This window comes from Arabidopsis lyrata (genome assembly GCF_000004255.2).
Source record: "Arabidopsis lyrata subsp. lyrata unplaced genomic scaffold ARALYscaffold_3, whole genome shotgun sequence".
NCBI classification, from domain to species: Eukaryota; Viridiplantae; Streptophyta; class Magnoliopsida; order Brassicales; family Brassicaceae; genus Arabidopsis; species Arabidopsis lyrata.
In genome coordinates this window covers 9,526,292-9,552,165 of record NW_003302553.1, presented here as the reverse complement: position 1 = coordinate 9,552,165, position 25,874 = coordinate 9,526,292, and the positions used below count along the sequence as shown (strand labels likewise).

The 25,874-nt window shown below is 36.4% G+C and overlaps 8 protein-coding genes across 10 annotated transcripts in view; 5 read left to right on the top strand and 3 right to left on the bottom strand.

Moving 5' to 3' along the window:
* Positions 1 to 273: 273 nt before the first annotated feature.
* Positions 274 to 5,454, top strand: LOC9321513 (WD repeat-containing protein 3). The gene is made up of 12 exons (XM_021031589.1): positions 274 to 716; positions 860 to 1,075; positions 1,192 to 2,313; positions 2,561 to 2,683; positions 2,858 to 3,039; positions 3,399 to 3,630; positions 3,843 to 4,049; positions 4,229 to 4,357; positions 4,474 to 4,542; positions 4,749 to 4,871; positions 4,956 to 5,006; positions 5,100 to 5,454. Exons 1-12 carry the CDS (start codon positions 483 to 485, stop codon positions 5,274 to 5,276), a joined length of 2,865 nt encoding a protein of 954 aa, XP_020887248.1. The 5' UTR covers positions 274 to 482; the 3' UTR covers positions 5,277 to 5,454.
* Positions 5,455 to 5,497: 43 nt separating this feature from the next.
* Positions 5,498 to 8,110, top strand: LOC9319378. 2 transcript variants are annotated; one of them, XM_021031591.1, is made up of 5 exons: positions 5,498 to 5,675; positions 6,358 to 7,138; positions 7,237 to 7,444; positions 7,518 to 7,647; positions 7,744 to 8,110. In XM_021031591.1, exons 2-5 carry the CDS (start codon positions 6,375 to 6,377, stop codon positions 8,016 to 8,018), a joined length of 1,377 nt encoding a protein of 458 aa, XP_020887250.1. In that variant the 5' UTR covers positions 5,498 to 5,675; positions 6,358 to 6,374; the 3' UTR covers positions 8,019 to 8,110. The 2 variants fall into 2 exon arrangements, with proteins under 2 accessions (XP_020887250.1, XP_020887249.1); XM_021031590.1 differs by lacking the exon at positions 5,498 to 5,675 and having other exon boundaries at positions 5,683 to 7,138.
* LOC9321512 lies at positions 8,053 to 8,901 on the bottom strand. Its single transcript, XM_002883264.2, has one exon. The coding sequence runs from the start codon at positions 8,846 to 8,848 to the stop codon at positions 8,228 to 8,230; it is 621 nt and encodes a 206-aa protein (XP_002883310.1). The 5' UTR covers positions 8,849 to 8,901; the 3' UTR covers positions 8,053 to 8,227.
* Positions 8,902 to 11,709: 2,808 nt separating this feature from the next.
* LOC9321511 (histidine-containing phosphotransfer protein 1) lies at positions 11,710 to 13,321 on the top strand. Of its 2 annotated transcripts, XM_002885399.2 has the most exons (6): positions 11,710 to 12,029; positions 12,273 to 12,403; positions 12,494 to 12,562; positions 12,691 to 12,762; positions 12,850 to 12,922; positions 13,039 to 13,321. In XM_002885399.2, the coding sequence occupies exons 1-6, from the start codon at positions 11,970 to 11,972 to the stop codon at positions 13,096 to 13,098; spliced, it is 465 nt and encodes a 154-aa protein (XP_002885445.1). In that variant the 5' UTR covers positions 11,710 to 11,969; the 3' UTR covers positions 13,099 to 13,321. The 2 variants fall into 2 exon arrangements, with proteins under 2 accessions (XP_002885445.1, XP_020885928.1); XM_021030269.1 differs by lacking the exon at positions 12,691 to 12,762 and having other exon boundaries at positions 11,853 to 12,029.
* A 1,520-nt stretch (positions 13,322 to 14,841) lies between these two features.
* On the top strand, positions 14,842 to 18,263 carry LOC9319377 (1-deoxy-D-xylulose-5-phosphate synthase, chloroplastic). Its single transcript, XM_021030382.1, has 10 exons — positions 14,842 to 15,126; positions 15,294 to 15,407; positions 15,504 to 15,668; positions 15,755 to 15,905; positions 16,018 to 16,289; positions 16,373 to 16,637; positions 16,889 to 17,196; positions 17,261 to 17,542; positions 17,621 to 17,905; positions 17,994 to 18,263. Exons 1-10 carry the CDS (start codon positions 14,965 to 14,967, stop codon positions 18,138 to 18,140), a joined length of 2,151 nt encoding a protein of 716 aa, XP_020886041.1. The 5' UTR covers positions 14,842 to 14,964; the 3' UTR covers positions 18,141 to 18,263.
* A 29-nt stretch (positions 18,264 to 18,292) lies between these two features.
* On the bottom strand, positions 18,293 to 18,837 carry LOC9321510 (heavy metal-associated isoprenylated plant protein 19). The gene is made up of 2 exons (XM_021030383.1): positions 18,681 to 18,837; positions 18,293 to 18,600 (listed from the first exon to the last, which is right to left on the bottom strand). The coding sequence occupies exons 1-2, from the start codon at positions 18,757 to 18,759 to the stop codon at positions 18,308 to 18,310; spliced, it is 372 nt and encodes a 123-aa protein (XP_020886042.1). The 5' UTR covers positions 18,760 to 18,837; the 3' UTR covers positions 18,293 to 18,307.
* Positions 18,838 to 23,365: 4,528 nt separating this feature from the next.
* LOC9319376 (peptidyl-prolyl cis-trans isomerase) lies at positions 23,366 to 24,412 on the top strand. The gene has a single exon (XM_002885396.2). The coding sequence runs from the start codon at positions 23,525 to 23,527 to the stop codon at positions 24,239 to 24,241; it is 717 nt and encodes a 238-aa protein (XP_002885442.1). The 5' UTR covers positions 23,366 to 23,524; the 3' UTR covers positions 24,242 to 24,412.
* Positions 24,413 to 24,451: 39 nt separating this feature from the next.
* LOC9319375 overlaps positions 24,452 to 25,874 on the bottom strand; it is a 4,417-nt gene continuing 2,994 nt past the window's right edge. The window contains exons 4-9 of the mRNA XM_021031096.1: positions 25,741 to 25,867; positions 25,313 to 25,582; positions 25,147 to 25,227; positions 24,944 to 25,055; positions 24,789 to 24,855; positions 24,452 to 24,688 (exon numbers count right to left, since the gene is read on the bottom strand). Coding sequence (XP_020886755.1) covers positions 24,598 to 24,688; positions 24,789 to 24,855; positions 24,944 to 25,055; positions 25,147 to 25,227; positions 25,313 to 25,582; positions 25,741 to 25,867 — 748 coding nt within the window. The 3' untranslated portion in view covers positions 24,452 to 24,597. The remainder of the gene's footprint in view (positions 24,689 to 24,788; positions 24,856 to 24,943; positions 25,056 to 25,146; positions 25,228 to 25,312; positions 25,583 to 25,740; positions 25,868 to 25,874) is intronic.

Here is a 25,874-nt window from a genome sequence, read left to right as displayed (position 1 = left end):
ATATATTACACACAAATCTTTCTAAATATTTTATTTTGAAAGAAATTTGCAAGGAAATTAATTATGTATGTTAAAAAAGATAAGCATAGTGTATGTTCTTGATTTTCTTTAGATGATAATCATTCAATTATTATACTTTAATTTTAAGGATTATGATCAACAAATTACTATTGGTCATGGATGTCGTGAACCCTTTTTCCTTTTTCCTTTTTGTTTGTTCCGTTTCATTCTTAATCACACAACAATGCAAATCGAGAAAAATTCTTTTTGGGCCCAGTGCGTAAGGGCTTCAAACCTATTAAAAGAAATTTAGGGGTCAAATATTGAATAGACCAAAAGCTTAAGACTATATCACAATTTATCAAAAGTAACATTAGATGTTAGAACCCTGTGACTTTACCTCTCCAAAACCCTAAAGCCCGCCATCAAAAGGAGCTCGAAGTAGAAGAAGAAGAGAGCATCAAAATCAGAGCTTTTTGAGAATGGTGAAGGCTTACCTAAGATACGAGGCAGCGTCCTCTTTCGGTGTGATTTCATCTGTAGATTCGAACATAACTTACGATTCGACGGGGAAGCATGTACTTGCTCCGGCGTTGGAGAAAGTCGGAATCTGGCACGTCCGGCAAGGTGTCTGTACCAAAACCCTAAATCCTTCCTCCTCTCGCGGCGGACCATCTCTCGCCGTTACTTCCATCGCCTCCTCTGCTTCTAGTTTGGTACTTACTTTTGTTTGTTAGATGACTTGAAATTTGTTCACTTTGTGAAGTAATTGAAGTTTAATTGTTTAGCTAAGAGAACAATATCTAGGAGGAAGAAGAAGTGAAGAGAACTAATAATATGATTGTGTGTGATAAGCCAGGTGGCAGTTGGGTATGCAGATGGGAGCATAAGGATATGGGATTGTGAGAAAGGAACCTGTGAGGTTAATTTCAATAGTCATAAGGGGGCGGTGACTGCTTTGCGGTACAATAAGGTTGGATCGATGCTTGCGTCTGGAAGTAAAGATAATGATGTTATCTTGTGGGATGTTGTTGGCGAATCAGGCCTTTTTCGTCTCCGTGGACACCGTGATCAGGTTATTTTTAATGTCTAACTTTACAGTTCTATCATGTAGTGTTTGATGATTCTCCTATGGTGTGTGGGCTTTCATAGTGGTTTTTGACAAAAGCAATATTCATGTGTCTAATGTAGGTCACAGATCTTGTATTCTTGGATGGTGGTAAGAAACTTGTTAGTTCATCTAAGGACAAGTTCTTGAGAGTCTGGGATCTTGAGACCCAACACTGTATGCAAATAGTTAGCGGTCATCATAGTGAAGTGTGGTCTGTTGATGCTGATCCAGAGGAGAGATTTGTTGTTACTGGGTCGGCTGATCAAGAGCTTAGATTTTATGCTGTCAAGGAATACTCGTCTCATGGATCATTGGTATCTGATTCAAATGCAAATGAAATCAAGACCGGTGAAGAACATTCGACCGAGAACAAGTGGGAAATTTTAAAGCCGTTTGGGGAAATTCAGAGACAAACTAAGGATAGAGTTGCGAGAGTTAGATTCAATGTTTCGGGGAAACTTCTGGCTTGTCAAATGGCAGGTAAAACAGTTGAAATATTCCGGGTTTTGGATGAAGCTGAGGCTAAGAAGAAAGCAAAGCGCAGGCTTCACAGGAAAGAAAAGAAGACTTCCAAAGTGGGGGATGAAAATCTAACCGCTAATGGTGAAGCAAGTACTAAAATTGAACAAGCTGATACTGTTTCTAGTCCTACTGTCCCTGATGTGTTTAAGCTTTTACAAGTCATTAGAGCTGGCAGAAAAATCAGCTCTTTCTCTTTTTGTCCAGTGACTCCAAAGGAATCCTTAGGAACAGTAGCTCTCTCTTTGAACAATAACTCCCTGGAATTCTATTCCCTTAAGAGCAGCGAAAACGAGAAAACTGTTACCATTGAACACCAAGGACATCGCTCTGACGTGAGGAGTGTTACCCTCAGTGAAGACAACACCCTTTTGATGTCAACCAGTCATAGTGAAGTGAAAATTTGGAATCCCAGTACAGGTTCCTGTCTCCGGACCATTGATTCAGGATATGGATTATGCAGTTTGATTGTTCCTCAAAACAAGTATGGTATTGTTGGAACCAAGAGTGGGGTACTCGAAATCATTGATATAGGGAGCGCTACCAAAGTGGAAGAAGTGGAGGCTCATGGTGGCACTATTTGGTCAATTACAGCTATTCCAAACGATAATGGGTTTGTCACTGTCAGTGCAGATCATGAAGTCAAATTCTGGGACTACCAAGTCAAACAGAAATCTGGCAAGGTGAGATTCCTTACCTTAAGTTTCTTTTATTTTCTCTAGTAGAATAAGTAAACGTTTTTATTTCATAAATTTCTTCTCTACTCTCCTTTTTTGTCCATCTCCTGTTTTCTGTGCGTTCGTTTTCTGGAATTGCTTACTCTTAAGAAAGTTGTTGATGAGCACATTGTTTATTAGTGTTATTTGAGTAGTATATTACAGTGCACTAAAATGATTAAGTTAAAACATAATTGTATTTGATAACCTACAGGCGACCAAGCAACTCACTGTTTCAAATGTTAAGTCCATGAAGATGAATGACGATGTACTTGCTGTTGCTATCAGCCCTGATGCTAAACATATAGCAGTTGCACTGCTTGATTCCACAGTGAAGGTAGATTTATTTTGTTATTTTGTTTGTTGTATTATGTTTATGGCATATTTAAACGAGAAATCGATAATTTACATGACACCATATAAATGATAAGCTAACCACATTCGTATCTATCGTTTTATCATTTTCCTTGACTAATGTAACACCAACTTACTTACCTTATATTGGTTTCAGGTTTTCTACATGGATTCCCTAAAATTCTACCTCTCCTTATATGGCCACAAGTTGCCTGTGATGTGCATTGACATCTCATCAGATGGAGAGTTGATTGTAACTGGTTCTCAGGACAAAAATTTGAAAATTTGGGGTTTGGATTTTGGTGATTGTCATAAGTCTATCTTTGCTCATGGTGACAGGTACGTACATTATTTCTCAAAATGGCATAACATATTCTATGATATGGACTCAGCTTTTCCTTGTAGATTATAATCTTGTGTCTGGTTTTATCAAAAAAATTGTTTTTTTCTCTAATAGAGAGCCATTGAACCAGGAAAAGACTTAGAATGGAAAAATACAAAAAAACAGAAAGATAATTGCATGACATGATATAAGCCGAAAACTCTTTTTTTTTTTCAGCATCTTCCCAACATGGCAACATATGTACTTAGCTTGTAAAATGTTGATTATTATCAGAAATATTACATTTTGTGGTTAAGACTCCTTACATCATTAAATGATTTGTGGTGCTTTAGTAACACTTGACTTTGTTTTACAGTGTTATGGGTGTTAAATTTGTTCGGAATACCCATTATCTATTCAGCATTGGGAAAGACCGCCTCGTCAAGTATTGGGATGCTGACAAATTCGAGCTATTGTTAACGCTTGAAGGACATCATGCAGAGATTTGGTGCCTTGCTGTCAGTAACCGTGGTGATTTTCTCGTAACAGGATCTCATGACCGCTCTATGCGTCGCTGGGATCGCTCTGAAGAACCTTTCTTCCTCGAGGTAATTCCCCACTGTTGGAAGTTACTTATTTTAATATACATGATGAAATCAGATACGGAAATCATGCAAGTTCAAGTTCAAATATAATAACTCTTCTTTGTGGTTGTGAATGTAAATTTGGTGGCATGTGTACATAAATCTTAAGTATATGTTGATGAGTGACTTTATGTGACTTTGGGCCAATTAATGTAATTTTGCTGGAAATAATGCAGGAGGAGAAAGAAAAGAGGTTAGAAGAGCTTTTTGAGTCTGAGATTGATAATGAGGACAGGCATGGACCCATGGAGGAAATTCCAGAGGAAGGTGTTGCAGCAGCATTAGCTGGCAAGAAGACGATAGATATTCTATCAGCTGCTGATTCAATCATAGATGCTCTGGAAGTAGCAGAAGATGAAAAGAATCGTCATGCTGCTTATGAGGTGGGAATTGTTACTTTGTTTATCTATACGTATGGACATGACACCCCCCTAGTTGGTGCTTTGTTTTTTGCTAATTTGGAGTCGAATTTAACATAAAATGGTTATGCCAATATCTACGGTTGCGACTTTGTTTCCTACTAGTTCTTTACATCGTGATTTTTCTTTCCTCCAAATTTCAGGAGGAGAAAACAAAGGGAAAAGTTCCTGAATACCTACCCAACGCTGTGATGTTCGGGCTTTCTCCGACCGATTATGTTCTCAGGGCCATCTCAAATGTGAGAACAAATGATCTTGAGCAGACTTTGCTGGTAGGTTGCTTTCTTCTATCAAACCATCGTTTTACTAGTTACTTGGTTGCACCCATTTTGTATTAGATCCAAGGTTATGTTAATCAATACCCTTTCCTCTTTTGGGTTTTGTGTAGGCTCTACCATTCTCAGAATCTTTGAAGTTTCTTTGCTACATGAAAGACTGGAGTTTAATTCCCGAAAAGGTAATTATATACCCCTTTTGTGTCCTAGATTCTAGATTTCAGCTCTGAAGGGCCAGCATATGTAGACGCTTGTTGTAAAGTAGCATGTACTCAATCTCGGTCACGAACCTGTTATATTGTTTAGAATGAAGAGTAAATCAATGGAACATAGATCCCCGAGTTCCCGTCTTAGAATTTCTCTAATGTTTGTAACATAAATCCTGCAGGTAGAGTTGGTTTCCAGAATCGCAACCATTATATTACAGACACATCACAACCAGTTGGTAACAACACCGTCTGCCAGACCAGTCTTGAGCGTTCTCAGGGATATTCTGTACTCAAAAATCAAGGTTAGCAAAGAGGAAAAGTGTTGTTGAGTTCTATATCTTTTTGTTTATGAATTGAGTTTGATATGAATCTGGAACTTATATCAGGCATGCAAAGATACAATCGGGTTCAATTTGGCCGCCATGGATCATGTCAAGGTAAAAACATTTCACTTTGGATTATGTTCCTTTAAGCATTTTGTCTCATACCAATTAGTGGGGTATTAAAGTGAAGTTTTGGTGTGTTTGCAGCAAATGATGGACTCAAGATCTGATGCTCCCTTCAAAGATGCAAAGGCCAAGCTAATGGAGATAAGGTCACAGCAAGCGAAACGTATGGCATCACGAGCAGATACAAAGATGGAGAAAAAGAGAAAGAAGAAGCAAAAGAAATTAGAGGAAGGACAACATGGCCATGCTTTGTTCTGAGGATGTATCTTTTATGGATGGTTAATTTAAATCCAATTTTGCCTGTAACCTTTTTTCCGTTAATTGTTTTATTACTAAATCACTTGGAAAATGGAAAATGGCTCCAACCAAAACGTGAAATTCATAAACGAAAGGGTCAAAATATACATTTCTTAAAATTAGAGAGCCATTCGTGTAATTCAGGAAATCTTTGTGGTTCGAGACTGATTAAACCAGTCTGGTTTAATTTAGAGCTCCACTAGTTTCCGGTTAACGTGAAGGTCTTTGCAACGGCGAACATTGACGGCGGCGATGGGATCGAAGAAGGTGGTGGTAATCGATAAACGCCGAGGCTTTTCAGTCTCCGGAAGCCATGGATCTGCTTCTCTCAGGCGCTTCCGTCATTTTCACTACCTGAAGGTCTCTCTTTGCTCCATCTCTACATAAAAATTGATCGAGATTATGGGAGTTCTATGGATATCCGAATATTTTTTCTTACAAATTGGGTTTGGTTTTATCACGAGAAGCTACTGAAAAAAAAAAACACTAACTCTTAATAGAAAAGATAACAATTTTGTTTAAGGTTTGTGTAGCAAAATCATTCAAGAACATGACAAACTATGTAGAAATCTTTTAGTCTCAGGGTTGGTAATTTGTTTGGTTAAGTCAACTAATTATTAGATATGGTAATATCTTTCTACACATGCACAGTCTAAATCCTTTCATAGAAGTCTAGTTTTGTATAGAATATAGATATTTTTTTGTCAGTTTTCTGTTTAACCTACTTGAGAGAATTTCATGGAGATGGTTGATCAACAGGTAAAGTTTTGGTTCTTTCTTCTGTGGTAGCAGGTTTACATTGTTTGACATTTTAGAATAAGACGCTCAACAGAAATTGAGTTAATTTATCCTTTATTCACCAAATTTGGAGCAGTTGGCTCATTGCTTCTCCTTCATAAATACTTTTATCATCTCATCTCTTTCATTGATATGACATCATAGTCTTGTTGTTTGTTTGATTGTCTTATGAAAAGTTTGTATCTTTGTTTGGAAAGCTCTCAAAGTGTTAATCTTTTGTAGCTGTTTCTATTTTTTGAAGCAGAATAACAGAGAGATTACATGTTGTGTGTGTTTAGAAGGAAGCTTGGTTGCTTTTTTTCAAGAATTCGATGGGTGATCAAGAAACGGGTGAGAGCCAGAGTTATAGTCAGGAGGTTCAGGAAAGCAAGGTGGAGAGCTAGAAGAAAAGAGAGTCCGGAATCCGAAGTTTCTTCTATCCATCTGAGCTCAAACTCTAGAAGACATATTCGGGTTGCAACGTTTAACGTGGCGATGTTCTCACTTGCGCCTGTTGTGCAAAACATTGAGGAAACAACTTTTCTTGGTCATATAGATAGCAACAACATCACATGCCCTTCTCCAAAAGGGATTCTGAAGCAGTCTCCTTTACATTCTTCTGCAGTCAGGAAACCAAAGGTCTGTATTAATCTTCCAGACAATGAGATTTCCTTAGCACAGAGCTACAGCTTTCTGAGTATGGTAGAGAATGATAGCGACGGGAAGGAAAACAGAGGAAGTATCTCTATGAGATCTCCCGTGTGCCTTCCCTCTTGTTGGTGGGACCAAGAAAGCTTTAACGGATACAGCAGCAGAAGAAGCATAGCTGAGTTGTTAAGAGAGTTGGATGCAGACATCTTGGCTTTGCAAGACGTGAAAGCAGAGGAAGAGACTCTTATGAAGCCATTATCAGATTTGGCTTCTGCCTTAGGTATGAAATATGTTTTTGCAGAGAGCTGGGCGCCGGAGTATGGCAACGCCATTCTGTCAAAATGGCCCATAAAGAAGTGGAGAGTTCAGAGAATTGCTGATGTAGATGACTTTAGGTGATACAAAATCTCTTTTGCTTATCTTACATTGATTTTAGTCTTTCCACTATATCATTGCTGATGTAATTGTAAATGTCTTTTTTTTTTGTGTGCAGGAATGTGTTGAAGGTGACTGTAGAGGTCCCATGGGCTGGAGATGTAAATGTGTATTGTACTCAACTTGACCATCTAGATGAGAACTGGCGGATGAAGCAAATCGATGCAATTACTCGAGGAGATGAATCTCCTCACATCTTGCTGGGAGGCTTGAATTCTCTTGATGGCTCTGATTATTCCATAGCAAGATGGAACCACATATTAAAGGTAAATTTTCGTTAGATCGGTCATTATTTAGTTTGTTTCATTATATAACCAAAACCATGTACTGTAAGAACAGTATTACGAGGATTCGGGAAAGCCGACGCCTAGAGTTGAAGTGATGAGATTTCTCAAGGGTAAAGGATACTTGGATTCAAAAGAATTTGCAGGAGAATGTGAGCCTGTTGTCATTATTGCCAAAGGACAAAGTTAGTTTCTCTGTTTCTCTTAACTTGAAATGTTTAATATTCTTCCATAATACCACCAAATCATAGTAATATGTGAAAATTCTTGGTCTGATGCAGATGTACAAGGAACATGCAAGTACGGGACACGGGTCGATTACATTCTGGCATCTCCAGAGTCACCTTACGAATTCGTTCCTGGCTCATATTCAGTTGTTTCTTCCAAAGGTACTTCTGATCATCATATAGTCAAAGTCGATTTAGTTATAACCAAAGAGCGATCTCGAGGTAGCTTCAAACATTCGCGCAAGAAGGCAAAGCAGAAGATCTTTCAGATTAAAGCTAATTTGATGTCAGGAGATACATGGAAACTAGGAAATCTTATGTCTTCATAATGTTTGGCCACTAATTAAGGAACAACACTTGTTCATATGATAACGTTTATTCCAATCATATTAAGATGCAATACAACATTTAATTTAGTCTACATATTGATAGCTATGGTTACAAAGAACTAATTAAATGTTTAAGCAAACAATCGTATTCTATTACAATCTACAACAAATCTTGACAAATAATTTAGAAACAACTGAGGTAACCAATCTTAGGCAGAGACAGAGCCTTTCTTGGCCTCCTCTTCAACAGCTACCTCCTCAGCGATTGGTGCGTACCCGATTCCACTCCGTTTGCTCGGAAACAAAGCAAAGATAGCAGCTGAGGCAACACCCACGGCTGGAGGCAAAGCCATGACAAGTGTCTTTTGCGTTTCCCTGAACCGAGGATAAAAGCAGCTCGCGGTATTAGCGTCAAGCAACACCAGTGCACCAAACACAGCTAGCACGAAACCCGCATGAACGAAATCCGCGATCCTGAGCTTGTACTTGGACAAATCCACGGATCCTGGCTCCGCGTAAGTCCAAAGACCCTTCTTGGTGACAATACCGAACTTTCTTGATCCGTCGACACCTTTGAAACTATCCGTAAAGCATGAAAACACGCAGGAGAAGCTGCAAAGCGCGACAAGAATGCTCGACATGACCTTATTACCCGTGGAGCATTCACCGTCGTTAGTGAGGACAGGGTTAAGTAAAAGGTAGATAAAGAGTGTTCCCGTTGGGAGAAGCTTTATAAGACTCTCTAGGCCTGTGAGGGATTTGTTTGCCATGGTTTCTGATGAAGCTGGAGAGTTTGTTTTGGGTAATAGCAAAGAAGAAGTTTCGGACATGAGCTTGAACCTAGAGTTAATTAAATGTATAAACTATAAAGTGTGGTCTTGGCTTGATACGTGTGTCGGTATTTATAGAACAGTTTGAGATGATAAACCATTGATCCGGTCCGAGATGTTGGGTTTTAACACCGTAGAAGAATTGGTAATAACATTGACTATGTCAAAGTTTTACATTTTGTCTATATGTCTACACACGAAGACTCCATAATTTCTATAACGGTTGTACACACAGAAGTTATTAAGTTTTAATTTGGAACTAAATGCGATGATATTTCTAAGGCGTCGAATTAAGCACACGTTTGGTAATGAATCTTGACTGAATCTAAAGAGAAGTTTCACTTTTGGATCCGTAAATTTTGTAAGACTATACACCAAATTTGATTGTCATTTGAATGTGTTTGTTTTTGTGTTTAGATGTTAAAATGTGCTGTTATAATAAAAATTTCTTTCAAGTAATAAACGTAAAAACACAAAATTGATGGAGAATATGGACTTGATTTTTTAAAAGCTTACGTTTACATTTGTATTAACATGATCTAAAAGTGTGTTTATTGTGTGTGAAATTGTAATGTCCCAACTGCCATCGTTCGTGGACTCTACGCTCTCTTTTGGTCTTTGTGTTTATCTTCGTTCGACGACCGGTTGGCTATTTCAGGAGAATTCAAAAACTTGGTTACTGACTATAGAAATCACCATGTTTTATTTTTTAAAGGTTTTGGTCTTATTCACACGGTATCGAAAATTACTTTATGGTAGATCACTTATCCTTAAAAATTGTTCAACCTCAAACACGTTTAGTTTTAGAGTTTTTTCGGCAATGTTTGACCGAAAAAATTAATGTTAAACTCTTCTCGTACAGTACTATATTCCAGAAATCGGAGTGTTACATAACCTATTACGTCAAAATAGATAGTTGTTAAGGTATTGTTTATAAATGTAAATACAGCATTTTAACATAGAAACTCACTTTTTTCTGCAGTTGAACCAACCAAGCCCATACACGAGATAAAGTTGACAGCTAATTTCTTTTAATTACTTGTGTAAATTGAACTTAACCTGAAATTGGCAGTGAACCAACAAATCGACTAACTCGTTCTGCATGTTCACTTTTTATTTGTTTTGAGTAAATAAAATTCATAATTGGCTGCGTCTACAGCGACTTGTATTTTAGCTTTACACATTTTTTTAAAATTTGATTTGGCTATTGGCTAATTCTTTCTTGACTTTTTACGTATAAATTTGTTACAAACTTAGGAAGCACAGTTTAACTTTTATACGGAGATAATATAATATGTAAGATATCAAAATTCATACATAATAAGATTTGAAAGGTCCATAATTAGTGATGGAACCCTCTGACGATGGACCCATTATCAAGTAAGAACCACTAATAATCTTTGGTTAGTTAGTATAATACGTTTTATTCCATTGGTTAAACGCATCGTACGTTCTTGCATGTCCCATTTCCCATTCATCATGTGATACGTGTCAAAGCGGAGATCTTTACACAAATGTGCAGAAATATACAGTGATACTAATATACTATTATTGTTTACTTTGGCTTGACGTGTTGGAAGTGTTATTGAAAATACGAATTATCTGAGGAAAAAATTGACATTTTACTGTGCATGAGAAAATAGATAAGAATGGTGTGTATGAGTATGATTGGGAAAGTATTTGGAGTGATCACGAAAATCTCAGGGACATGCAAATGAAGAATTAGTGGTTGAAAAAGATGACACTGGTGTGCTGATTGTAATATGTTAAAAATGTTACATAAAAAGTATATTGTATGTAGTCTATGAATTAAAGATATGAGCCAAATTGCATATATTGTTAGTTGGTTTTGAAATAAAGATACATGAATCTTGAAAAAAGAGTGTTAAGTGTTTACTTAAGGTTGGATTGCGTCCACGATTGGTTTAATTAACCGGTAGAAAAATTGTTATATATTAACTCTACTAAACTCATCATCTATTCTTGTAACTTCTCTTGCCCAAAGACATGGGAGAGAAGTAAAAGAGTTAGTCAATTAGAAAGTTGGAAGAAATGTATAGAGCAAGTGAGAAACGATTAAAAAGGAGAGTATTAAGCACGAAAAAAACATTTGAATTGTGATAAGTGGTTGATTCCTATTTGTGATTTCTTAATTTCCTTATGCGTTAAATTCCGACCATTTGCAAATTAGTTTGATTGCTACACCAAACTAACGCATGTATTCCGGTTTACGGTTTTAACATATAAAATTTTTATAGTTTGAAACTCAAACCGGAAATCCAAAGAAAACAAGATAATGTACAAAAGTGGCCAAATTATTGAAAAATAATTGGTAACACAAAAACGACATCTTATATATATATATATATATATATATATCATATTTTAAGAAGTATTCTACCAATTGATTGGACGAGATATGACTACAGAAATTAGAAATTGCATTTTGTTTTGGCCGTGAACAACATTACAAAGTGTTAGGCGGCATATAGAGTCATCAAAGTCATAATCCTCTTGATAAACTCATTACGTTACGATTTTTGTGAGACATCATTGTAAATAAACTAAGCAATCAATGTATTATTATAATAAAAGAAATACTAGTTGGACAAAAACAAATGAGGATCAAATCAAATTATATATTACAATTAAAGTTTCCCTAGACAGATGCTATTTGAAAGATACATTGAATGTGAGCTGTGCATATTAAAAATATAGTACTTTTCATCAGATGTACAGTAATTTAAAATTCGAACCAATAAAATGTTTTAAAATATTAAGAAAAAAAGAAGTATCAAATGCTATTCTTATGTCTTTATCACATTTGCAAAAAAACGAGGAGAAAAAGGCGCGAATGGTTAGACAGTTGACAGCACGACCAACTTCCATTTTTTTAAAGTTGAATTCTTTTTGGATTCTCTTCTCACATCCAAACCAAAACTGTAATAATAAAATACAAAAAAATTTAATTAAAAATAAGGTTTTTTTTTGATACGGAGGATTTTGTTCTCATCTTTTAAGTATACTGAGGATTTTGTTGGACAATTTCTTACCTCCATTATTGGCATAGAGAAACAGAGAAACAAAGAACCAAACAAAAAAAGAAAAGAAAAGAGAGAAGATGGATTTGGTTCAGATGCAGAAGAGTTTGCAAGATTACACCAAATCACTCTTCTTGGAAGTAAGTTTTCCACATTTTAGAAGGACAAATAATCAGAAAATAAAAATTTTAAAAACTTCACAACTTTTTCTTATGTTCTTTTTTTTTTCTGTTACAACTATTACTTATTTGAAGGTGGAAGAAATGGTTTTAGGACTCATAATAAAAAAGGGTTTAGGCTTTTGTAGTATCTTTGTGAGTTTAGGTTATGAAAGATTAGTTTCTGATTATGGAAAGTCTTTGTTTTGGGTATATACAAAAAAGGGGATTTTGGACAGCCAGTTCTTGCAGCTGCAGCAACTACAAGATGAAAGCAATCCTGATTTTGTTTCACAAGTTGTCACACTCTTCTTCCAAGACTCTGATAGGATTCTCAATGATCTCTCACTTTCCCTGTAATCTTCACTACACATTTTCTCTTTTATCTTTTTTTTTTTTTTCTTTTCGAAAACATGTGTTTCTCACTGTTCTTATGCTTTTGGCAGAGATCAACAAGTTGTAGACTTCAAAAAAGTTGATCCCCATGTTCATCAACTCAAAGGTAGCAGCTCCAGGTAACAACAATAATTGGCTATTTATGATTTAGATCTGATTTTAATCCAACGATAATGACATTTTCTTGATCTTGAAATGTGTAAAAAAGATTTAAGATTTTGAGTGTGTGATATTGCCAAAAAAACAGTATAGGAGCACAGAGAGTTAAGAATGCTTGTGTTGTCTTCCGCAGCTTCTGCGAGCAACAAAATGTCGAAGCGTGAGTTTGATCGATAAGTTGTTGGTCCATTCGCTATTTATTTGTTTTAAGATCTGATAAGGAAAATAAACCGTTGAAAATTTCCAGATGTCATAGATGTTTGCAACAAGTGAAGCAAGAGTACTATCTTGTGAAGAACAGATTAGAGACTCTGTTCAAGGTAAGGAGTCACAATAGACTTTTTTTAAGAAACCACCCACATAACTCTCATCTAATACTACAATATTTGATCAACTTATTTGATTCAATTTGGTTTTGATGATCGAATTTACGCAGCTGGAGCAGCAGATTGTAGCTTCTGGCGGAATGATCCCGGCAGTGGAACTCGGATTTTGAGTGAACTTCATAAACATCTCTGCCCATTGTTGTTTCAGTTTGGAACTCTCGTCTTCTTCTCTTTTTGTTACTATCCAAAAAAGGTTCTTGTGAACTTCTTTCTTTGTGCCATTGGAAGAGTGAGACATGCTAAAACGTTTCTTAATCCACACCTAAATCCCACTTATGTATAATAAGATTTCAAGCATAATAGTCATGTCTATATAGAGTTTGATTTAGATAATGCTACGCATCAAGGTAATGTGTTTTAACTATTATTGTATTTGTAAGAAAGTCGGATTAGTTGCTTGGGAAAGAACATAGATGGGCCATATGAATTTTAGTAGCCCAAGATGATAAGAAAGGGCCCGTAATAAACATCGATGATGATCTAGGAAATTTGTTTTTTTTTTTTTTTAATTGCAATTGCACAATTGTGATTTGTGACACACTGACACTTCTGTGAATCCCTAAGATTTTTCAACATTTATGCAATGCAATTAAAAAAGCAGAATATTATTAGTATGTGAGTGCACGTTAAGAAAGGACAAAATTCTTAATTTCTTATAAGATCTTGTGACCTGTCGTCGACTAAGGAAAAAAAAAGGGTATTATGATATATGCCTTTAATTAATAACCTCATTTTTTGATTTTTTTAGTTTGCTACTTATATATTTTTATTATTGCTTAGTATTTGTATTAATTAGTGCCCCATCTTTTTTATTTTGACAGTTTGGGTAAAGAATTAGCGTTCCTTCATCGTTTGTTCTTAAGTAACTTTACTGGTTCCTTTAATTGTACCTTCTGTTTAATTTTGTTTTCAAGTGAACTTTGTCTTTTCAATAATTAGATTTCCACTTCGTATTTATAATGAACCTCTCTTACTATTAATTATGCATTATGACAAAAAAAAATATGATGTCATGTTCTTTGTTTGTTATCGATTACAGATTTGAATATCGTAGGGTAGATAACAATATTTTATTCTTATTGTTTTTTTTTTATATAGTTTCAATAATAATACAAAAACTAAGATCTTTGTTATAGTATCCAAGGGGAAGCATGTTTTGGTGAAAATATTTGCATAGAAGAAGACTAATCAGTAATCAAGACAGGAGATATATAGGTTGACTAATCCCATCTAGTTTTCTCCGTTGTATAGTCTAAATTACGATTAGTTACAACTTTCAACACACATATGACATGAAACACATTACACATGCATCATTATTCATTAATGTGTTTAGTTACGCTACGTATATATACCTTTGTGTAGATGTGAAAGTTGAATTAATACAAACATCTCTCACAATCACCCACAAGGCCACAATATGGTACAGTTACGTTGATTCCCGTTGGATTAATACATTAAGTTAATGCACTACTTATTTAACGGCTATAGATCTTTCAAAACTGATTTGAGTTTCTACTTGAACAAGCCTGATTGTGTATACATACATTCATGTCAATGTGATGAAGACGAGCAATAGAGCCGTGCTTTGACCTTATGTATCCAAATTCTTGTGGTCAACTTTTGTGGTCTGAATTATTTATCATTTTGACAGTCACTCAAATTAAGTCATATATCTGAATATGTATTCCTATAGTTTGAGTGATAACTTTCATATAGGAAAATTCAAAGTCTTTCTAATTTGGGAATAAGAGGTTTATTAATGTATGTTCGGACAAATTAATTTAGACCGTTGAAGCTTGAATAAGGTGAAATTCAAGTTAAATAAGACGTTAACATGTGTGTGAACAGAAACCTATTTTCTAAAATTTTGATATTAAATTTGTACAAAATACATGTCTATGTTGATTTTAGGTGTTAGAGTTGGATTAGTAAACTTTACCTTTTATTAATACTACCACTATATATACGTTGGAATGTCATATCAAACACAGATTATCATCACTTCAACTTTAGCTCTTTTTGTGGGTACAAATTCTCTCAAAATGGCTCTCTCCGTATTTGCCTTTCCTTCTTACATATATAGAAATCCTTCAATTAAATATTGCAAACCTACTTCTATGTCTTCTACAAAAACTGTAAGAGTTTTTTTCCCCTCTTTTACTTATTGATTACATATGAAGTTGCATATATCAAAGTTCTGCAGATTATAGTGAGAAACTATATACACTTAACACTAGTTCTTGTTAAGTTTGTGAAAGTTATTGAATTAATCTAAAATAACAACCATTTTTTTTTGGTTCAGTCAAAAGTAAGAGCAACAATTGCAGAGAAAGGTGAATATTATTCAAGTAGACCACCAACTCCTTTACTGGACACAATCAACCATCCAATGCACATGAAAAATCTGTCCATCAAAGTATAAATCCTAATCCAAAGCCTTGATTTATCAAGATTGTTTTGCCTCAAAATCTGAGGATGCATTGTGCTTACTGGAATTTGGAATATGATGTAGGAACTCAAAGTTCTTTCGGACGAGTTGAGATCTGATGTTATCTTCAATGTTTCAAAAACTGGAGGACACTTGGGTTCGAATCTGGGTGTTGTTGAGCTCACTGTGGCCCTTCATTACATCTTCAATACTCCTCAAGATAAGATCCTTTGGGATGTTGGTCATCAGGTTGGTTATCCCATTGAAAGCATTTGTTTTCCTTTAGTTAGCTACACAAGTGTTTTAACTTGTTTTTTTTTTTGTCTTTTGACAAGTCTTATCCTCACAAGATTCTAACGGGAAGAAGAGGTAAGATGAAGACAATAAGGCAGACCAATGGCCTCTCCGGCTACACCAATCGAAGAGAGAGTGAGCATGACTCCTTTGGCACCGGGCACAGTTCGACCACAATATCTGCAGGCTTGGGTAATACTTGTTGTTATTGCCTTGTGTCACAAGAAAACTAGAAAATTCACTTTTCTAAGGATTAAGTATGACTACTCTAGGTCCTTTCTAACATCTGAAAATTGTGAATCAGGGATGGCTGTGGGCAGGGATTTGAAGGGGATGAACAACAGCGTGGTTGCGGTTATAGGCGATGGTGCGATGACAGCTGGACAAGCTTATGAAGCAATGAACAATGCTGGCTACTTAGACTCCGACATGATTGTGATTCTCAACGACAATAAACAAGTCTCTTTGCCTACTGCTAACTTGGATGGACCAACTCCACCTGTTGGAGCTTTGAGCTGTGCTCTAAGTAGGTTGCAGTCTAATCGTCCTCTCAGAGAATTGAGAGAAGTTGCCAAAGCAAGTTATTAATAATAATTCTTTTTGCTTGTGGACATTATTAAATTTTGTGAAATTTCAAGTCTTATATATGTTGTTTATAGGGAGTGAGGAAGAAATCAATGCATCGACTAGCTTCAAAGGTAGACGATTATGCTCGACGAATGACTAGTGGGACTGGTTCAACTCTGTTTGAAGAACTTGGTTTTCATTATGTTGGTCCAGTTGATGGACACAACATAGATGATCTGGTCTCCATTCTTGAAAAAGTAAAAAGCACCAAACCCATAGGACCGGTTCTTATTCATGTCGTGACTGAGAAAGGTCGCGGATATCCCTACGCAGAGAGAGCTGATGACAAGTATCATGGTAAAATTAATTTACATATATAACATGTTTTTTTTTTTCTTCTTGACTATAATAAGCATTTTTTTTTTTGGAATGAATGTAAAATTTATTCAACCAAAACAACGTTTTTACAATGAATGCAACCTTAATTCGAATGTTTTTTTTTTTGTTTTTTTTTTAGAAATGAATCTGAAAGAATAGAATGTTATCTTGACATTCTTGAATATAATAAGCATTCTTGGATTGATCCATCTTTCTTCTTCTTGTTTCAGGAGTTTTAAAATTCGATCCAGCAACAGGTAAACAGTTCAAAAACATTTCCAAGACTCAGTCTTACACTTCCTGTTTTGTGGAGGCCTTGACTGCGGAAGCAGAGGCAGACAAAAATATTGTTGCCATTCATGCAGCCATGGGAGGTGGAACAATGTTGAATCTCTTCGAGAGCCGCTTTCCTACAAGGTGTTTCGATGTTGGAATAGCAGAACAACATGCAGTTACTTTCGCTGCTGGTCTTGCTTGTGAAGGACTTAAGCCCTTTTGTACAATCTACTCATCTTTCATGCAACGGGCTTATGATCAAGTAAAGTCATATATTTTTTGATTATTTGCTGATGTGGTAACTAGACTAAAACTAGTTTGTGTAGGTTGTACATGATGTTGATCTACAGAAACTACCAGTGAGATTTGCAATCGATAGAGCAGGACTTATGGGAGCAGATGGTCCAACACATTGTGGAGCATTTGATGTGACGTTTATGGCATGTCTTCCAAACATGATAGTTATGGCTCCATCTGATGAAGCAGAGCTTTTTAACATGGTTGCAACCGCTGCAGCTATTGATGACCGTCCTTCTTGCTTTCGATATCATAGAGGAAACGGTATCGGTGTTTCACTTCCTCCTGGCAACAAAGGTGTCCCTCTTCAGGTATGTTTAATAAAAAAAATATTATGAATCCAAAACTTAACATTCAAGATTTAATCTTTTTGTGTTTTCAAATTTCAGATTGGGAAAGGTAGGATACTAAGGGAAGGCGAGAGGGTTGCGCTTTTGGGCTACGGATCAGCCGTTCAAAGATGTTTAGAGGCTGCTTCTATGCTTAGCGAACGTGGATTAAAGATAACTGTAGCGGATGCAAGATTTTGCAAGCCATTAGATGTTGCTCTCATTCGTAGCTTAGTTAAATCACACGAGGTTTTGATCACGGTTGAAGAAGGTTCGATTGGAGGATTTGGATCGCATGTGGTACAATTTCTTGCACTTGATGGCCTTCTTGACGGAAAGCTCAAGGTACATTTACATTTCACACATTCTTAATATTCATTTAAATCCCTTTTGGTCGATCGCTGACTTCAAATGTTGTCCCTTTTGACAAAAGTGGAGACCAATGGTACTACCTGACCGGTATATCGAACATGGATCACCAATGGATCAACTGGCTGAAGCTGGCCTCACAGCGTCTCACATTGCAGCCACAGCACTTAACTTAATGGGAACACCTAGAGAAGCCTTGTTTTGGGAGTAATGAGATCTCCAACAGGCACAGAAACGTTCTTCAATTCTATAAGAGAGTGTATCGAGAAAACCCGCTTAGAAGAAGTATATATTGTAGTTATTTAACATCTTGAATAAATTCATTCACATTCAAGAATGAGTTTGTGTGTGTAGTGCTTATATCTCGTTTCAACTAGGCTAAGAAATAGAACAAATGGCATTGGCGTTTTCATCGCTAAACACCATAAATTTCTCCATCTCCCAATCACAAAACCCGAAAATCGACTGATCCCTTAAACCAATCGATTCCATATCAATCTCGAGAACATTTTCGTCCTCTTTACTAGATTCTTCATCTTTCTCTTCCTTTACTACAATCTTCACTCTTTTACCAGTCTTCTTCTTGAGTTTCTTCAACAACTTGTTCGGATCAATCTTACCCTTGACCATAACCTTATGATTAATCATATCCGTCACAAACGTTTCAACTCCTATAAAATTCATAGATCATTCAAATAACAAAATTTTAAAAACATGTGTATATAGATGGATACGTTACTTTGATTAATACCTTTGAATTTGGAAATAACTCTAGCGATTTTTCTCTCGCATTCGTTGCAATGCATCGATATATTGAATTCGACATCCATATACTACAACATATCGAAACGCAAATGAAATCAAAATGAAGTACCGTTTGAAAACAGAGAAAAAAAACAGAGGATTAACAAACAGGAGAGTGTTAAGTACGATCTTACTCTGACATTGTCCTTTTTCTTCTTATCTTTCGTCATTGGTGAATCGGTTTATGAAGTTGAGACTGTAATTTATGTCCGAAGCGACAAGAGATGTCGACAGCGTCTAATAGTTTTTGAATTTTTTTTGATGCAATGGCGGTTTAGATTTTGGATAGGAGTTATTGACGGTTAATACGGTTCGTTAATTATTTTCTTAAAATTAATAGATGGAAGTGGGAATATTTAATTGAATCTCTATTGCCTCAAAATTTTCTGTACATATACCGTCGTCTTTTGTTTTTAATAGTGGCAATTTTTTTTTTGTTTGGGAATTGAAATAAGAAGAAACCTAGAAGTTTAAAAAACTAGAAAAGGGAAAAGATCACATGACAAGCTTGAGATTTTGCTTGGCATAAAAAAAAATCTTCTCTCTAGCTATATCTTAATTCTTAAGATTTTATGATTACAAGAAAACGTATACATACATGGTATATATTTCTTTTTTTTTTTTTTTTTTTTTTCGGCAAATCAAATATATTGATATCATAAAAGTATACAAGGTACAGAATAGATACAAAACAACCATTGTACGCAAATATAGGAAATTGAAACAATTTCGATGAAAGAGTGGAGAGTAACCCTGCTATCAAAAGCCTTACGGGCTAACAGATGAAATCTGTTATGTCCCTCTTTCACATACTTGTTATTGGCTATCAGCTTGCTGCTGAGACTCCAAAATGCCTTTAGCATTACTTTACTTTTGAAATGTGAACTTAATGTTGTTGGAGATAATACTGTATCTTGTCGCTTCGTTGAAATCAATACATTTGACGACTCCGAGAAAGACTCGCTTTGATCAGTGGGTAGTCGCCTTTGTCTTATCACCCATATTTGTTGCCATGGTAAATGTTTTCTCTTCTTAAAATCAGACATGCCATTCATGGAATCTACTTGTGAACCGAGATAAACCAAGACCCAATCCAAAAAAACAAGTGGCCATCTAGGCGAGGTCGAGGCTTCATCTATCTTCAATAGAAAACCAAATTCGTCTTCTGATGCATCGTATTCAAGGATGACGTTCATAAATGGTTGGTGTAAAATCATCATATGCGGTCGTCTCCTCATGTAATCGTGAACAAAACACTGTGAAGAAGAAGCCTTTCGTTGGACCAGATACTTCTTGGGAATCATCGGGTGCGCCGTTAATTCCCTCTTTGTCGCCAATCGAAGATCTTTGAGCATAGATCTTGGGTAGCGATGCGCAGGGAATTCCGGTATAGAATGGCCAAATAGCGGCACAAGATCACCAGAATTAATCCATTGTGTTTGACTGTTCTTCTTTGTTTCCACTAGTTTGATGATATCCTCATCTTCCGCCAAAACTCTATTGATGCCGGGATCAAATATCCAAGTGAAACCTCCATACCCTTGGGTAAGAGGACAATCACCGGTTGATAACCGGAAAAACCACCGGCGCCAAGGGAAAGCACCGAAAACAAACCTTCTCCGTGGAAGGAAAACACAATTCCATTGAATCGACATTACAAAGGAATAGAGATATTGTAGAGGAGATGACTCTGTCAGATCTGGCGAATGTCTCTGATGGAATTGATCCACAACCCAAATCAGGAATGGATCCGGGAAGGAGAACAGACTCTGATTTGAGAGCGAGAGGCGCGATCCTTCAGACATCATCATCGAAAATAGACAAGGAACATGGGTGGGATGGTCGTGATTTGCCATTATCGACTAAAATTAGAGAAAATGAAACCAATTGAAGAAGAAAACAACGATGGCCGACGCCGGAGAAGCCGACGCCGGCCGAAAACGGTGAACAAAAAATGAAACGGCGCTTGTCGTTGAAGTCGCTCGGAGGAGAGAGAAGAGAGGATTCTTTCCATTCAAAAGAGGTTATTGACTTCTTTTGTTATATTTCTTATTAGAACCACATTTGTTAAAGAATAAATCTTTTTATACTGTTGTTTTTATATATCATTCCTTAGATTTGTATATATATATATATATATATATATATATTTTTGACAGCATCATCGGTTAGATTCATATTCACTAAACTAGAGATTAACCCGCGGTATACATCGAAGTAATATTTTATAAAAAAGAATCGAGATGCGTTTTTTAAAAAATTAAATTTTAAGATGTATTATTTTGTTAATATTGTTTCTTTTGTTTAGTGTTTAAATTGTATAATTATATTTTGATTGTTAATTCTAAAATTTTACATTAGTACCCCGCCTCGTAGTATATTATCGACCCAAATCCATCAATTCTAGGATTTCACCCGTAGTATAAAGTTTAATTTATAATGTTTAAACTTCTTATAAATTTTAAATATTTATAATATTTGAAACTTCAATAAATGTTTGAAATATTTATTGCCAAAATCTTCTGCTAAAATGTATATAGTTTGAAGGAGAAAAAATTATCTTACTAAAAAGTAAAAACAATCAATACATTTAAATTAGGTTCAATTTAATTTTTGAGCCCAATTTAGCTTTTGAACCCAATTTGGTATTAGAATGACTTCTTCTTTTTGATTTAGAACAGACTCGACAGTCGATATTGTTCCGACGATAGAGTTTTTGCACCATGAACATTGAATTTAATTTTGAAGGTGTGGCTCATCATCCTTCCTCTCATTCTAGGAGGACTTGGTGTTGCCTTTTTAGCCGGTGGCGGATTCACCATCACTATTCCTCCAAACGCTAGTATGAATCTTACTGTGACTGCTGTGGACGGAGGAAACACAGAGAAACGACTTACTGGATTATATAATCTAGTAAGTCGCTAGTCAGGTTATGCATCTCTTAATGTTTAACCCAACTTTACCACTTCTTGAAATTGTTCGAGACAAACGATTTAGTGGATTATATCTATATCCAATTTCGCTTTTGTTGAGATACGACTATCAACACAGAAGAAGCACAATTCCAATCGCAATAATTGTTTCTTCCGACTTTTGTTTTTGTCCAGTATTTGTACTAATTCTTATTCTCATTGTTTCTTGTTCTTTGTTGTGATGATAGTGTGGTGGTATCGAAGTGAATGTCCGCTACCGATATTCAATCGCTGTACATCCATATGGAAATCCGCTTGAAGCTGGCGGTCAGTTCTTAGTGCATTACCGTACAAATGATGTAGATGAGACAGGACACGAGGATGATCCAGTGATTGATCTAGGACATCTACCTCATGGTTGATTGCTGTTTTTTTGTCTGTGTGTAACACATTTAAGTAATTGTCAGTAAGCCACATATCCTAATAAATGCAAAACCATAGTTTCACATGAGACCTACTAATCTTTATTACTTTGCAAACTACATAGAGAATCACTCAAAATCAATTTTTCATTTACTTCCACAAATGAAATAAAAAAAACTACTGGACATATAACTAACATAGTCTAATACAATCAACTTAAGGTTATCACTTATCATACCTAGACTGCGAATTGTCCATTCTCTCATTCAACAGCAGTCACAAGTACTGTTTCACCTGATTTCATAATCCCACAAGAAAATAGAAATGTCAGACATAATTAAAAACAAAAATTTAAGAATATTATATAGAAATGATGTCAGAAATGTAACTGAAAATAAAGTACAAACAGTTGCTTGGACCAATTATCAAGGCGTCAAAAAATAAGTGTTATAATTCTCACATTCTCTCTATCTTTCACTCTTTCTTGTTCGTTTGTGACGTTCACTTGTTCTAGAGAGAAAACAAGAACACATTTTACTCTTTAAACTACATTGTTAATATTAATAATTCTCTTACATGACACACTTATACTACTTCCACTTTCTGCTTCAATGCACCCACTTGGACTCTAAAATGACTTTTACTACGACTCTTACACAAGTGACAAGACTATACTACTAGGCTACTAGCCACCTTACTCACTCATTGGAACTCTCCTTCCTTGATTGACTCTTCTTAATCATTGGGACTCTAACTAAACCACACTTAAACACTTGGGCCCAAATCATCCTTTAGCCCATTAAAACCTTATTACAAAACAGAAGCCCAACATCTTTGTTTCTGTTGACTTGTTTCCTTTGTTGTTGACCTGCTTCTTTTCTTTGGTCACGACACTTTCTTCTTCTTCTCCATTGAAGCTTCTTCTGTTATGCAGTTAGTCCTGAGGTAAGTATGTCAACAACTTCTGGATCTGGTCTTGGAACAGGAAGTACGTGCTTAGAAGATACTACCTAAATCAACAAAAGACCGGACCACATGATCACTGAAGCCTTGGAAATCTCAACATACTGGTCTTAAGATTTAGGAGCTCTCATACTGTTCAAGGATTGACTGTGCTTAAGGCCTTAAATAGCCCCTGGTGATGGCCTACTGCGGTCAAATCTCATAGATCTTGAGTGAGTTTTATCCTGTAACTATTCATGTTTGGTCAAACATTGTAAACTATGTTTGATATTAATATATTTGATTTGACGGGAAAAAAAAATGAGAAATACGTTAGAAAAAGAAAGAGAAATACGTAAAATCTCCGGTCAAGCCTCCTAAAATCAAGGTAACTGTCATCTGAGATTATTATACATAGCACACAATCTAAACCGTTTTAGTATTATTTACCCTTTTGATATACGAATGCCTCCCTACCACAAACACTAATAATATCTCTGATCCATCTTCGGAAATGGAAATAAGTTTCAGCTTTAATGAAGCCCATGCACCTGTTACAATTAACGTTCCGGCTAATGTTGGTTTTACAATTAATGTTAAACCTGTTGCCGGACACGTACCACCCGTTGGTGGAGGTGGTGGCGGATTAAACGTTAATGTTCTTCCTCCGGCTGGTGGAGGTGGTGGTGGCGTTGAACAAGTAGTAAAGGCTAATCCTAAAGTTTTTTTTTATTTGGCCGTGGACGGCAGACTGGCTGGTCGGATCGTGATTGAGCTCTTTGCAGATACGACCCCGCGAACGGCAGAGAACTTCCGGGCCCTATGTACCGGGGAGAAAGGGATGGGGAAGCTTGGTAAGCCACTCCACTACAAGGGATCAATCTTCCACCGTCTTGTCCCCTATCAAATGTTCTGTGGAGGAGATATCACTGCTGGTAATGGAAGTGGAGGCGAATGCATCTACGAAGATAGATTTTTCGAGGATGAGAACTTCATCAGGCAGCACACCGGTCCAGGTTTCATCTCCATGGAAAACCGTGGTCCAGACACCAACGAATCTGGGTTCTTGATCGGCCTGCAGGAGGACAGTTTACTTGGCCGCGAGACCGTCGCTTTCGGTCAAGTTGTTCAAGGATTGACTCTGCTCAATGCCTTAAGTAGAGAGCTTGGAAATCGTAACAACAAGCCTTCCAAGCCCCTGGTGATCGCTGACTGCGGTCAAATCTCATAGATCTTGGTGAGTTTTATCCTATAACAACTATTCATGTTTGATCAGGTGTGTTTCGTTTTGAGTTTGGGTGTTTCCATCGAGTGTAGACCATTGAATAAATAATCTAGCTACCATTGAATGATGATAATCATAAATAATAGATTGGTTAAAGAATCAGGTTAGCTTCGAGAATCCAACCAGCTATTCGTTTAAAAATCTCTATCGTTCCTCTTTTCAAATTTTCATAATGACTTAACACTCAAAACCCAACAGATTATAATTACACGAGTTGAAGCCAAACATGTTACATATACAGCCACTTTCTAATCTAATCTAAAACAGAGCTCTCATATATGAGTTTGATCACATTTCCTCTTTTACCCGCTACGGCGTTGAAACTTACCTTTGCCGTCTTTGATCCATATCGTTGACCGCGTTCTTCTCACATGGTCTGTGAAGAGACGGTACCTAACACAGTTCAAGATTCAGAAGTAAGAAGCCTTGAATAAGATGAGACAAAGCTTTGTTCTACAAATATAAGAATTTCTTGTCAAATAACAATACCCACCTCTCATACTCAAGCCTTTGAGTAACTATCCCATTCAGTAGTAACTCCGAGCTATATACCTCGGCCCCTGAGGAGAAGGAAAAGAAAAAGTGTGATTCCCCGTGAAATCGACCACATACATAAGCAAAAGTTATATAGACGGAACTATAACTCACCTCTTTCTAGAAACGGTATGCAGGTAGCGCGATCCTCTTCACATGATAAGACCAGAAGATTCTCTGGGACCTTATCTTCACTTAGGGCAGATCTTCCGAGTCTTTCTACAGGCTGGCATTTATTTTCATTATGGATCAGTATGTGGGAGAAAAAGTTTTGGAAACATGCACATGAAAGTGTAAAAAGGCGAAGAAATGATTACCAGTCCATGAACAGCCTTAACCAAAGTCGTGATTGTGTTTAAACCAGGCTTTGTATTTGGGGTGATAAAAACTCTTCTCCCCTGAAAGAGTGTAAAAATAATGAGCCGAAAAGGGAGAACAAACGAGGTAAAAAAAAGTATTTGAAACCAAAAGAGTATTAGATACCTGTAGTAGCGGAAACTGGCGTGCACGAGCCAAAGAAACCCCCATGTTGAAACAGAACTCCTTCTCCTTTTTTGAATCTCTGAGTATATACATATCCTCGTCAACGTATATGCTTACTTGATCGATGCTTTCAAGCCATTGTGTTGTGACCACTGGCTTGCCTGAAGCGATTGCCTCTAGCATGTTCCTTGTGCGCGTAAAGTTATCAGCTAAGAAGTGTGTTGCCTCCTTCATGGAGGAAGCTTCCGAGATATCAAACCTTGCCAAAATCTGTTAAGAAAATGCCAGATTGTTAATGTTTTACTTTTGTCTACAAAACTTATTTAATATCAAACTGAAAATTCACTACCAGTTGTAAAAGAAAAAGCACGGTAATAAGGTCACATAATCGAAGGTAACTAAGTCACAGTTATAAACCCAACTTATACCTTCTTCTGATGCTTGGTCACATCTTCATCAAGATGCTGGCTGAACAGGACACGTATACTACCCAAATCTCTTCTCTTTCTAGTACTCTTTGTCTTGGAGATAGGTTCCGCTAATGGTAAGGTTAAGCTACGAA